The 14,293-nt window shown below is 41.6% G+C and overlaps 1 protein-coding gene across 2 annotated transcripts in view; it reads right to left on the minus strand.

Annotated features, from left to right (window-relative positions):
* Positions 1–67: 67 nt before the first annotated feature.
* The window catches only part of LOC149352537 (plasmolipin-like), a 101,430-nt gene continuing 87,204 nt past the window's right edge, over positions 68–14,293 (minus strand). For both annotated transcript variants that reach the window (XM_089581715.1, XM_089581714.1), the window contains exon 6: positions 68–7,562. In XM_089581715.1, the coding sequence (XP_089437841.1) occupies positions 7,558–7,562 (5 nt within the window). In that variant the 3' untranslated portion in view covers positions 68–7,557. The remainder of the gene's footprint in view (positions 7,563–14,293) is intronic.

Consider the following 14,293-nt stretch of genomic DNA (forward strand, 5'->3'; position numbering starts at 1 on the left):
TGGGCAGCATATGACTGACTTTACCGAGAAGTGGAAATTAGGCAATTGAGTTATGCATGCCATCCAGTCCATTAGAAATGCTTTAATGGAAGCAAGAAAGAAGAAGGTGTGCGACTGACTGTGCTATGCGAGAACAAATAACACATGACAACAAAAGCCATTTTCAAATATGCTGTGTTCTATCGTTAGTTGAGAATCATTCAGTACAACATTGTTCTATACAAGTGCTTTTGAAACATGTACACAACGCAGATCAGATGCTTCTGCAACATTTACGTGCTACAAGTGTGACCACAGCTATGATGACAAAACAAAGCAGATGTGACACAAACGAAAAAACTCTGACAACAACAGTGAAGCGATAAACAGAGTTTATATGTCAAAACCACATATATGTATATATGTGTATGCATGTATGGATGGATAGGCTTGATCGATGGATCGACAACCCGGAAAAAAGCGAAGCACGAGGGACGACAGACTGCAGCACAGTCGACCATACCTGGCATTTTCTTTTCCAGGATCGTAGCACTATCCAGTGAGCTTAAAAGGTACACAACCATCGCACCTATTACACCTGCCTTTTTTGATTTCAAACCAAGACTTATATGAAGACAAAGCAAAGCAAAAAAAAGGGGCAAAGCAGTCTTACCTTTAAAATTATGAAAAGGCAATACACCAAGACAAAGTTTTTTTTTTTTTTCTAAACTGAACATCATATTAGCTAGCATAACTTTGAACACCAATTGCGACGTTGCTGAAATAAAATTTTCAGGGACACCAGCGACGTAGCCAACATTTTTCCCTTTTCTTTCTGACGGCAGAGGGAGAGGTAATATGTGTACACAGGGGAAGGGGCAAGGTAGACGACTTGAGGAGAAGTGCTTTTTGTGTGGAATCCACCACATTTTGAAAGGGGTATAAGGGTTGGCGCCTGAAGAGCTCACCCTTCCCCTCTGGCTACGCCCCCAGGGACACCATGTATAAAATCAAGCAAGGGTCCTTTTAACAGCTCAAACAAACGGTATTGTTTCCCTAGTAGCACGAACTGTTGCCAAAGTAATGCTGCAGTGTGAACTCATTAGATACTGCAGAATGTTTAGACACATAGCAATAATTTGTGCAAAGGTGACCTAGATTTAACATCTGCAACATTCACTAACATTTTAATAACATGCAAGAAAATGTGCAAAGCTGTGCAGCATATAGCAAACTTCAGTAACACGCAATTTCTTCAGTACACCATATTTTCAGCGCTATGTCACAGGCTTTGTTTTTGCTGTAGAGTAAACACATACAGACTTACATCGTTAATGTGACTCTCGTTACTATTATAGACTTGAATTGTGGGCAGTTTTTCTAAGGACCAAATTTTTTCAATGTATTCATACCTCATTAATTTTAAAACTCGCTGTGCAAACAATGAACAGGGTGAAAATGCACAGAGATAATTGCGACCCATGTATTACTGTCATGTTAATATGAACAGCAATGAGCCTAATACCTCAACCAGATGTTTTCTTTACAGTCATCTGAGTGCAGGACACCAGCCAAAAGCAGTATGAAAGTGTAGGTGCCCGTTTGTTTTTCTTTTTTTTGTCTTGAGGTTCCATGCTTTATAGATAGTGCAAAGGTGACCAGTAGTCATGCCTTTCTATTTGCCATATTGCATGAATGGCTGTGAAGTAAGCTTACTGGGGAGGTGGTCGCTGGCTACAGACTATTAGCCTTGAGACTGCAGCCAGAAATAGCTCTGCCGTAGTGACACTTGATACAGAAACGAAGCTCCTGAAACAAAGCGCCCGAGTATCCTGCACGCATTGCGATAGTGCCTAAAAACAGAGACCTGTCTACTGGTGACAAATAGAGACAACAGCAAAGGAAGTTCTCTTTGTGGCTTCTGCTACACTGAAAGTCGTGCTCGGCCACTGTCTGTCAACTGGGCACAGACATGTACTGGTGGTTTGTGGCATGCAAATAATCATAGTAGGAGAGACATCATGCGACGTCTCCTGCACCACTAGATGCTTAAAACTTTGATGAATTTTTTAAAATAGTAATAGCTGGGATAGTGCTCTTGAAGCTCAAAAATTCTGCATATATTCCACTTCACTGCATATGGTTATGCACATAAGTAGACCTCAATCAATTAAAGTATTTTTCTTTATTTTTTGGTTCTCGTTACAATTCATTACTACAGGCAGTTTTGCTTACAAACCAGTGTCCATATTAACAAGTCATAACTGTACATGAACTAATGGAACTTTTAGGGAAATCTATCCATTTGTTTAGCCCAGAAATTGTATTAACATAACCAAAATTCTTCTAGATAATGTCTCTCACTCTCAATCCTCCAGTGGTGGCACTATTTGGTAGGCTATTTATATAAGCATGTGTGCAGAGCATTTGCTTGAATCAAAGAATGATGAGCACTATATGCACTGTAAAAGTGCTGCAACATAGTCTCTGTTGTCTGCTGGTATTTCTTAGAATCTGAACGGAAAAATGAATTCTTGGCCTCCATCTCACAATTTTCACGGAAGAAAAAAAAGTGTCCGGATTTCAACCAGAGCCATTGCTCATTTTGACAGGACCTGTGGAACAGATAATGAGCAACACTGGAGATGTCAAATGCTCCATGTTCAAAACTGTGCATTGAAGGCATAGAGCTGCCATCTGCAAAGTGTGCACCAAACAATCTGAAAGATTGCACAGGATCACTGTGGCAGCTAGAGTCGCTGGAAAAATTTTCAGAGCACCACGATCCTCCTCCCCACTACCGGATTCCTAAGCTTCATAGCTGCCCCTGACAGACGTTCCCAGCACTGCAATCTCATCCGTAGCTCCCTGTGTGTGCACCCTCCCAACGTCGTTATTATAAGTGAAAAATTAAAAATTAAACTTTTGCATAGTTAGCACAGCTAACTTCAGAGATAATGTGAATGGACACTCAGAATAGATGGGAAACAATTTTCGTAACTCACTGAAGCAACACCATGCACACTTTGGGGTCTAAGAGGAAAGCCCAGAGGCTTTGGAAGCCCGCCTTTCCATGAAAAGTCCCTGCAAATTATTGCGTTTTTTTGTTGTGGTGACATTAGGCCAAGGCAGCCACGTCTTTTCCAAGCATAGGTGGTGTGGGGAAAAGGAATACATTACTCCGAAAACTTATCCAGAGACTCTAGTGGCAGCTAACACAGCCACAGAAGGACAACATGCAGGTGCCTGCATGCAGCCAAATTTTTATGCAATACCCTCTGCTTTGCAAGTTTAAGTTCAGTGAAAGAAAAAGAGAAAGGACGGGTGGCAAAGTGAAATAAATAAATAATTGTTACTAACGCAGCAATTCTTTACTGGCGCCTGCTGTGGATGCTACTGTGCATGCTACTGTGCAGGTGGTGCAAACTGAGAACTTTGCTTTCCATGATGAGTGCAACCTCCCACAGTATTCACGTGAAGCGCAGTGTTCTGTAAAACACTGCACAGCCTCGCAAAACATGTTACCAGAATGCATTTCTGCACCAGTAAGCTTCAGCGAAACAAAAACCTCTTGGAATTTTTTTTTAATGCTCATACTCAAACAGCAGGTCCAATCCTGCATTGACACTTAATTTTTATGAACAGTGTACACAGGTTCTAAAATTGCGCATAGGCTGCAAAACTGTTCCTAGGATGCCTGAATGAGGAAGACCTAATTTTCAAGCAATTTTCTAATAATTCATTGCCATGTGTATGTTGTGGAATCAAGGCCTATGGTAGACACTAGCCATGGTAATGTACCTTTAAAAGGCCATGTCATGGCAGCATTCCAACAATAATTCGTGCTACTAAGGTTGTTTATGCAAGCCAGCCTAGTACTTAAGAACAAAAAAAGCAACCAAAAAGCATGAAACTCTATGCATGTTCGAATATTTTTCTTGCAGTAATTAGATTTGATACATGTTGAATATACACATACAACATGGAGTAAAATAAGCTGATCGAGAGAATTGCAACCATGCAAGAGCACACTGTGCAACAAGCTCACAAATGGGGAGCATAAATGTAAGCCTATTCCTTTGGCAATGAAAAACTGCATTAAAGGGGTCCAGAAGCACTCTTTGAAAAATGGTAAATAAACCCAACCACTCAATTGTGAGCTTATGAAAATTTGAGCTGATTACAGATGCCTTACACATAGTAGAGGGCCACAAATACTGCATCAAAGATTGCTTGCTGTTAAGTGCAGCTGCTCTGGATCCGCAGCAAATTTGGTACACCAGAATCAGTCTTGGTGAAATGCACTGGTTTGGCGATGCTGCTAGACTTCAAGCTTCAATCGGTCCCACATGTATCGTAAAAGTCATTTCTGCTTCTTACACATCATGGTGGACAGGTGGCAGCTGTTAGCTAGATTCCCTCAGCATCGTGAGCAGCAGGTGCCAATGGGAGCAGAGCAGCACTGAAAGTGGGCAAAGCAGACAAAGCAAGCTGCTAGCCTATATCAGCAGTCACCAGTTAACATGTGCAAGAGAACAAAAAAAAAAATATGCAGCACATAGTGTGTCTATTGGGTTAGACACCGCAAACATCTCAGAGTGCTACTTGTAACCTAACAGGAATGGCAAGAGGAGATGAAAAATCTTAGATGCACTGACAAAGAATTTTCTTTTACTGTTGATAACTCCACTGACACAAATTGCCTTTGCAAAATTGTGGCGGTAGCTTTCATAAGCGGTTGTGAAATCTTCACATTCAGTAGATTTTTTAAAGTTTGGACAAAAAAAAAAAAAGGTGTTTCGGGACCCCTTTAAAGAGCATGTGGAAAAGCAGGTGACTGGCAATATCTTCGATGTTACCTTAGATTCCCCAAGTAATGTGGCTTCTTTCTCCAACATTGCGTCCAAGCATGCACACACACACACACACGCACAAACACATTCCCACTCATTTGGCAGTGGTTTACACATGACAACGCCTTTACCAGAAAAAACTACTTATATGTGAACATCCCTTCAACCTCCTGACCATTCCAGATACCTTCGGATGTATACACAGTTGTCATCCACATGTCTTGACAACAATAAATGATAAATGCTCTGATCTAACACAGACAAAGCGGGTTTGGTATGTGCGTTGCTTGCAGGCCTGACACAACTACAACAGGCCATAAGGAAGGCAGATGACTGTGCAGTTTGGGAACAAGTGCAAATGAGAGAGCAGGTTGTTCAGCGAGAGATTCAGCTCTGCAGTATTCCAAACAAAACGTTTCCTAGACACGAGTCACATGAAATTAACCCCACCCTGACCCTGCCACTTATGTGGCTAGTTTGTGTTCACCCTTTCTCGAACAATCCAGTCGAGTTGTGGGGTGCTAAATGTGTTATGGCACAATTCAGTCAACAACCAACATGCTCAAGGCGTCTGCACACAACAGGAAGAGCAAGAATTTAGCAGGACGCCTTGGCAGGGCACAAAACAGTTCATAAGGTTGCGCAATGGTAATATCAAAACCAAGCCTTAGCTGCAAAACCCCCTGTGCAACCATAGGATAAGAAACACTATCAAGGAAAGAAATCAGCTGCAGGAAAGTACAAAAACAAGCCTCATATGTCATAAAGCTTCAGGACAGTGGCAGGATTAATTTGTACACACTAAACTAGATAAGCTGTAATCTCCATTTTCCACTCTTGAATAAACTGATAAAAAATGTGTGCAGATAACTAAAAGGAATAAAAAGTAGTCTAGTTCAAGTGACCACGTCCTACAATCCTGACAAGTTAACAAAGGAACACAGGCTGGAAAACACTGCAATAATGGGAGGACCATAAAAATTGGATGCAACTGCTCTGCCACATGGTGTAATTTTTCACTGCTATATCTGTTTAGAGAAATAACAGACTATACGTTGCAAGTTGCACAATAACAAAAATCAAGTTCAAGGCCTACTTCAGAATTTCTGTGTTGTGCCGTCAGTGGTGGCCATTTGTACATAGAACGCAGCATGTGTTAAGCTGCAAAGTGCCCTGCAGGAGGCAGGCCTTAGAAACTGACACAGAGTGGATGCACGAAGTGCAGTTTCATTTCGATGAAAAAAGAAAGGCAAGGGTAACAATACACCTATAAGACAAAGATAACACTACAATGACACTGCAGGCACAGCACAAACTACACGGAAACTACACGGTGCAAATAATTTCCACAAGAGGAATACAGCACTGAAACGAAGCAATGTATCAGCGACTGTGTGCTCAATCAGCATGCAGGTTATGTATGCATACTTCCAATAACATCTAGGTCTCTCAAAAAATAAAGAAAGAAAAATTGTGCAACAGTGTAAAGCAGTGAAAACAGTGACGTACTGTCCACATGGACAGCTTACAAGGAGGACACTCGGTGCAATGGCAAAAACTTGAGCTGATGCTTTTGTACTACATGAGAGCGCCAGAGTGGAGGACTGAACAAGTCGATTCAAGGCCATGCTTGCTACAGGGCTGAACAAGGTTAAATAAACAACAGTGCAAACATAGTGAAACGCCTGAAGCTGCAACTCTGCAGGCTCAGCTCCGGCTGGTAGTAGCACGTGTGCAACACACAGAACGAAGGCTAATTAGATGGATACCATTGTACCAGGACTGCACAGCACCTTTGCAATAGAAACAAGAAATGGACAACAACCGAGCAGAGCTTGAAATTTGCGATGCCACTAGCTCTCGTTTTCCCATCAAGGCAGTCTACTACCTGACAAAATAAGTATGCCTTATGTCAATCTCCACGTGTGCTGCCCATTATGAAACCACAGGAAGAAAATTACCCAAGTGCAGACTAAAATATTTGATGCCAGACTTTTTGCCCACCAAGCAATGCAACCTTGGAGAATGATGCTTTGTTTAAGCATTAAGTCTATATCTTTTAAACATATAACAATCAACTCCAGAGATAATTTTCTGTTGTACTGGCGCTAAAAAAGTGTGCACGAAGCGGCAATTCACACATGATCATATAAAAAAATAGAAGTGCTTCCTTGCACCCAAAAAAGGCAGCTTCCCACATTGGTGCTAAATACGACCTTTCTTCCTGAACGCAAGGCTTTAAATAAGCATTACACAATGCCCTGCGGCAGAAATAAAATTATACTTTGGTACTTATCTTTCACGAGCAGAGGTGCGCAGCTATGCATGTCAGCACTTTTTCATTAGAAGGAAGAAAAAAATAGATAAAAACCTTCCAAAATTGCTCTGTTTGCTCACGAAAACCAAGATCTTCACGCAAGGAATCACCAAGTAGCTATTAAGAACAGCAGGGGATTCACACCTAGCAATACACACCCCGAAAAGTTGCAGACAATCCACTTAATTTTCTCTCCTGGCACAAAACTCTTAGAAAACTTACAAACAGACATGAGCACATGAAAAGAAATGTTCACACAGAAGAACTGAACAAAGATATGACGAGTGCCACTCGCTTCTTCACTCTTTTGGTTTTTCCATTGCAGCAGCTGCCTCCCGTCACTGACACCCTGGTGGCCGTTTCAGTGTTGAATGCAAGACTCACTGGGTTCCTCTTGGCACCACTCCTTTACTCTGCAAGAAAGAAGATCTGGTTAATAAACATCTCAACATAAAATGTGGCTTAAATGTTGCTTCATCACTGCAAATATACTGTACTGTGAAACAGCATTAGGATGTACACCTGCTTTCAAATAAAAGACAATGTACTTTTTCTCCCACTGCACAACAACGAGCTCTTTACGAGCATGTGCTAAGCAATGTCCAACAGCACAGACCTGCCTTTCTTTCCAATGGCTGAGCATCCCCTGACAAGACATACGATGCATTTACCCTCGGTCTCTTTTCTTTAAATGAAATTTCTCTTCCTTCTCTTTCAAGAGAAATTCTTTCAAAGGTGTTGTCAATTGTAGCCCCGTTTTTTATTTTACACGAGTGAAGCCACAAACCAATATGACCATGGGGCTTCATACACAGATGCAGGGCAGAAAAATATGGGCATGATTCCAGCCGTATTAGGAAAGATGTCAGCTGCTTCAATAATGTGGTGATGACTGCTACAAAGAACAGAATTCTGTTCCTGTCAGCAAAAGGGTTTTCACCTTCTGTAAAGTTCCTATAGAGGCAGTGAAGAGGATGCAATAGAGAACAATGGCAATGAGAAGCTGACCACAACTAAGGCAGCAGCTATGGATTTCAAGGCAAGTCAGTGAAATGGTGACAGAAGCTGGCCCCCCCCTTTTTTTTTTTTGATGACTAAAGCGTCATTTGTCGCATGCGTTTTTTCTGATAAAGATGACACCAGTTGCCCAGGAAGAAAAGGAAGCTAGTTGAAGGACTTCCAAAAGCTGATTCAGGAACTCAAGGGAGACCTCCTTTGAGCTGCTCAATCAGCTTTGGGAAATTCTAACGCTTCCCTGTACCAAGAGATCTTGCATGAAAGAAGCACAACAAAAATACGAGGTCTGTTAGAAAAGTATCTGACCTTATTTTTTTTTCCGAACACTTGATGGATATGAAACAAGCGCGCTTGCATCAGCCTACCTTGAACCTTCGTGCGCATGCGCGAATTTTTTCCTGCCTGCCAATAGCGTCAGTCGCAGGGATGCAGCGTTTGAGTGAGGTAATGCACAGTGCTCTCGTCGGTTTTTTTATTGCAAGGAAAATGACGCAGCAACTGGAGCAGCGCTACTGCATCAAATTTTGCGAGAAACTGGGCGACAGCCAATTGGAAACCATTCGGAATATTCAGACGGCTTTTGGTGACGATGCTATGAGCAGCACAGAGATTAAGGAGTGGTACAACCAGTTTAAAGATGGCCGCACATTGGTGAAGAGCAAGCCACGCTCCGGTCGGCCATCATCATGCCGAAATGATCAGGTCATTGCCGAAGTGAACGCTGTGATGATGCGGGACTGTCATGTGACTATCCGAGAAATTGCGGAAGAGGTGGAAATCAGCACTTTTTCTGCACATTCCATTATCACCAAAGATTTGGCCATGAAGAGAGTTGCGGCGAAACTCGTGCAGCAGCTGCTCAAGGTAGAGCAAAAGCAGCTTCGTGTTGAAGTCTCACAGGACATGCTGGATTCCACAAACAGTGACCCCAACCTCATGAACACCATAATCACTCATGACGGGCGTCGGGTGTACGGGTACGACCCGGAAAACAAATCCCAGTCATCACAGTGGAAGCATTCTCAGTCACCAAGACCAAAGAAGGCCTGCCAAGTACGCAGCAACGTGAAAGTGATGCTGACTGCTTTCTTTGACTCCCGCTGTGTGCCATCACGACAATGCTCCTGCACATTCCCCGCACTTGATTCACACTTTTTTGGCGAAAAACCAGACTCCTGTAGTTCAGCAGACTCCTTACTCTCGTGATATGGCCCCCTGTGACTTCTGGCTGTTTTCCAAAATCAAGAGGCCATTGAAAGAAGCGCGATTTCAGACAAGAGAGGACATTATGGCTGCAACGACAGCAGAGCTAAACTCCATTCCGAAAGGGGCCTTCTCAGAGTGCTTCCAAGAATGGCAGCACCACTGGGAGAAGTGTGTGGAGTCCCAAGGAGACTACTTTGAGGGTAATTAGGTTTCCAATGTTCCAGTTATGCCAGTTTTTTTTCTTCAGCCAAAGGTCGGATACTTTTCTAACAGACCTCGTATGCCTGTTTTGTGGAGGACCCAACAAAATAGAATAAATACCAATCCCATGCTTTGAGGTCAGCTTGGCTGCTTCCTGCTGCCTTGCCAGTGTGCATAGCTGGATTTTTGAGACCACCTGGCTCCTAATCTTGAGCAATGCGCTTAAGCTGCATGAATGGGTGAAGATCAGGAGCCAGGAGATCAAGAATCCCACTGTACATGCAGGCAAGGCAGTGTTTTAAATCCAGTCTCTCCCATCACTACACCCCTGATGAAGGAGCCAGACACTGGAATGTAGGGCTTTGCCTGAGAATCTTCCAAATAGACTTGGTTCTATTAAGATTGCGTATGTTCTGATGAAACTTAGAAGAGAGGCTAAACAAGGACTTCATTTACACAACTACAAACTACAGCAGCGAAAATACACTGTTCACAGCCACCAAGAGGCAAAAGTTGGCAGTGAGAAACCTGTTTTTGGCTGCAATATACGCGTGAAAAATACAGCCCTCCATGCACGGAAATAATTTGAAAACACCACACAAAGAGGAAGTTTCACTGCAAATTCTGAAAATTTAGGTTTTCGCTTTCAAAACTTTATGCATATGTACGTTTTATTAATACCTGTTGTATTGTTTCTAGTGAAGAACAGCGCGAACTTGGACGAGGACTGAAGGAAGACACATAGACGGGCACTGTCCTCGTCCTCGCCCAAGTTCACGCTGTTCTTCAGGAAAATGTCATACCAACTCACCCAAGCATCCGTTTTAAATTGTTTCTAGACAATATCAGTCGCTATTCATCTCTTAAACTGTCACTTCATTGATGTAGTACATGCTTGATATTTTGCATAATTTGCGTACTACGATTTTATACAATGTTTGCTTTCGTTGGTGAATTTTAGTGAACTCTATCCCTTCAAGCTTTCATCACCTGTCACATGCAGTCACCTGTCCTTTGATCAATTACTAGTAATACGAGGGAATTTTAACAGTTCACAACTTTGCGACTTCCTCACGTACTACAACTAATTCACAGTTCTTTTACATGCTTTTGAAATAAATCTGTCTAAACCGCTCGAAGGTCTCTCCAACCACAGAACACCTAAAAAATAAATATCTGTAATAAATATCTATAAAATAAATATCTGTAAGCGGCAACTGACAGCCTAAATATACTTCACCAAATGAGAGTTGTACGCAATACGACCTCAAATGCGACTGTGGTGACATGATAAATTTTGCTTAGAGGCAGAATAATCCACTGCAATGTTTGTTTGTTTGTGTTTGTTTGTTTGTTTGTGTTTGTTTGTTTGTTTGTTTGTAATACTGCGAGTCTCTGGTTGAGACTTTAGCAGGTAGGCATTACATCCATCAGATTTAGCAAAAGAGGAAATTTCAAAAAGCAGCAAGCCGACAATAACCTAGACATTTCATAGAGCACAGAAAACTGCATTAACAGATTTGCATAAGTAACTTTCAAAAAGACACATACAAGTTCAAAACATTAATAAGGGCACAAAACACTGTCTACAACATGAATTAGGTCAAATGAAAAACTGTTTCTAACCACATCACTAGTGTTTAAAATGTGCCATCTAGTTCGGAATAAAAAATTGAAAATGAATCAACGTTAGCAATGGATGTGTCCAGGCGGTTCCATTCTCTCGTTGCTAGCTAGCAGAGAGAAAAAGCGTGAATATGTCACTGTGATATGGATATTGACTTAACATATACGCATGCCAGTTCCTTAATGCTCGTTGATGTGAAAGTGAAAGAAACTTTCATGATTTGACCTTAAGGTGTTATTAAGCAGCTGATAGACAAACTTCAGTCGTCTGCATTTTGCCCTTGCTGATAGCATTTCAAGCCCGGAGATTGCAGCTTGTTCTGGTGAGTCTGTTTGTATTTGTTGTGAATAAACCTCAGTGCTTTACCTTGTATTCTTTATAGTCGTGAAACATTGGTTGCAGACTAAGGAAGGCAAACTGTGTTAGCATTCCCGAAGTAACAAGGAGGAACACTATAAAAAGGCCACTGCTATCTTAGCTTTAGCAAGCCATGCCGTGCCGGAGAGGATAAGCACACGCACTGTTATAAATCTAGCTCCCAGTGGTCCTCATATGTTGCAGGTCATACTGAATGTGATGGCACATGTACATGAAAAAAGATGGCGATTTGAACATACAGCTTCCGTCAAAAGTCTTCAGACCATATGATTTTCTTTACAGCTCAATAGCAGGACTCTTATGGTAACCATGAAGCTCTAAATCTCTAGGGTAAGGCAAGGACCCCTGTCCTTGCCTTTCAAGACACTGTAGTCTTGAAGGGTGCCATAGAGCTTCACTACAGAGTTCAAAAGCAAACCACGCAGCCTGAAGACTTGACTAAGGGTGTACCTTAATCGAAAGGATTAAAAGCTTCAACTTTTGCCTTTTCAGTAGATCTACGGCCCACAGTATGTGCTATGAAAAAAAAAATTGAGTGTAAATGTTTTACACTGGCTGGTAAGTACGCTTCAGCACACTGGATAAGAGAAACTTACTTTTCTTGTTCTAACGTAATAAGAAAGATACTACTAAATTCCATTGTAGCCATGTTCCCTTCACTGGCGGCATCTGACATTTTCCCACAGAACGCCAGCTCAGTGACATGCAATATAGCTTGAGGTTACATAGTGCTTCACCCTTCCTTGGTTTCCTAACATATACAGGGTTGGAGAATTTATAGGGCAGTGAGGAAGTTTTCAGTGTCATAATGAACCAAAAATCAGCAAGTTGTATCGATTTTAATGGATGACAAAGCAAACCAAGTTTGTTGCAGATTTGGAAGCACCACAGCTAAACTATACTTTAATATATTGCTCACTATTTTCCTGCATTTTCGGTATTTTTCCTGCAGGAATGAAACATGCAAAAGTGTGTTATTTTGAAAGGAGGTGATAAAAACAAGTTTACAAATTATCGGCCAATTTCTATTCTCCCTGTGTTTTCGAAGGCACTCGAAAAGTAGTAGTAGTGGTTTATTTTAAAATAAGGTAATAAAAGGAAGGAAGATTTTTGCTAGCCCCGGCAAAAAATATTTGATGCAGGGCTGGTTGGTTCATGGTAAAAAATTTTAATGGCGCAAAAAGGCACACACACAGGAAAAGAAGACAGAAAGAAACGGACAGTAAGAGCGCCAACTACCAACCGGCATCTGCCATCGCTACGGAAAGCACCTGAGCTGGGGCAGCGGGAATAAAGGATAGCAGGCAGACTGGAGAAATGAAATGAAAGAGGTGAGGGGACCGGTAGAAAGGATAGAGGGGGAGAGGTACAATGTACAAGTAATCTATTTACACTATAAAATATATACAGGTCGGGCGCATGTGATGTTTATAATCAAAACTGAATAAGAGCATGCGCGCACAACACAATGTACACTACAGCTGGAGTGGGGCATCCAGCTGATAATCGTACAAGGTAGCACACGCGGAGCGTTCAGTAGGAGAATCAATGGGTCATTTTCAAAACACTCCTTACTGACCATCAATATGGATTTCTAAACAGCAAGTCCATAGAACCTGCTTTACTCTTGCAAATGATAATTATTTTAGGGAATAATGAAGCTAAAAACTTGACGCCCAGTATTTTTGTTAATTTCCCAAAGCATTCAACCTTCATAAGCATGAAATACTGCTCTATCAACTCGAAAGCTGTGGCACCTGTGGTCTTTCCCTTGAGCTTTCTCAGTTTTACTGAAGTATGCGTAAGCAGGTTGTCACGGTCAATTATTACAAGTCTGGTTCCTTTTTAATACAATGTGGCATCCCGCAAGGTAGCCTCCTCAGTCCATTCCTCTAAATGTCTATACGCACGACATCACAAACGTATTCGGTACGCTGAAAACATAAGTTTTTGTTTAGGAGCTCCTCCGTCGAGCAACTGATGAATGGAGAAAATCTGATCCTTTGTGCTCTCAACAAATGGTCCAGAGCTAATGGCTTGGTACTTAACTATACCAAGACCAAGCCTTTCTTGTTTCAGCCCCTTAGCCGATATTATGATATGCAATAACCTAAACCTACAAAATAAGATTATTGAAATGGTGGACAAGTTTAAATCGTTGGGCGCCACTTTAGACTCTTGCATGAGATGGTCTGGCCATGTAATGCATATTGAAAGCAAGATTTCTAGATCCGTAGGCTTCCTCTCTGGATGCTGAACTAAATTTTCCCCGAAGCATAAGCTTACAATTTACCATGAGATATGTCAATCATATATAAATTACTACCACGTACCTTGTTTGGGGCGCGGCATCTAAAACAAACTTAAATATACTCGCTCCAAAAGAAGGCAATTAGACTTATCACTGGTTCGTTTTACACTGCTCATACGAGAAGTTTATTTCGACAATGTAGGATTCTTAGTATGCCTGCCACAAGTAGTACTGCCTTAGAGTCTTGCCATAATGCACATCAGACTTTCTGAAGGCTCTTGCTATACTTAAGCCTAAGGAAAACCCTTCTTCCCAGAAGCAAACAAGAATGGGATGTTCCTTGAAGGAGGACATCAACCAGAGCTTTTGGTTCACTTTATTCTATAATGATTTATAATGTATGGTTAGTAACCCAACTATTTTTATAGCACCCATGAAGGACTTTAAACTGAATTTCATTAATG

Source organism: Amblyomma mixtum, chromosome 3 (assembly GCF_055824585.1).
Source record: "Amblyomma mixtum isolate Tamu chromosome 3, ASM5582458v1, whole genome shotgun sequence".
Lineage (NCBI taxonomy): Eukaryota > Metazoa > Arthropoda > Arachnida > Ixodida > Ixodidae > Amblyomma > Amblyomma mixtum.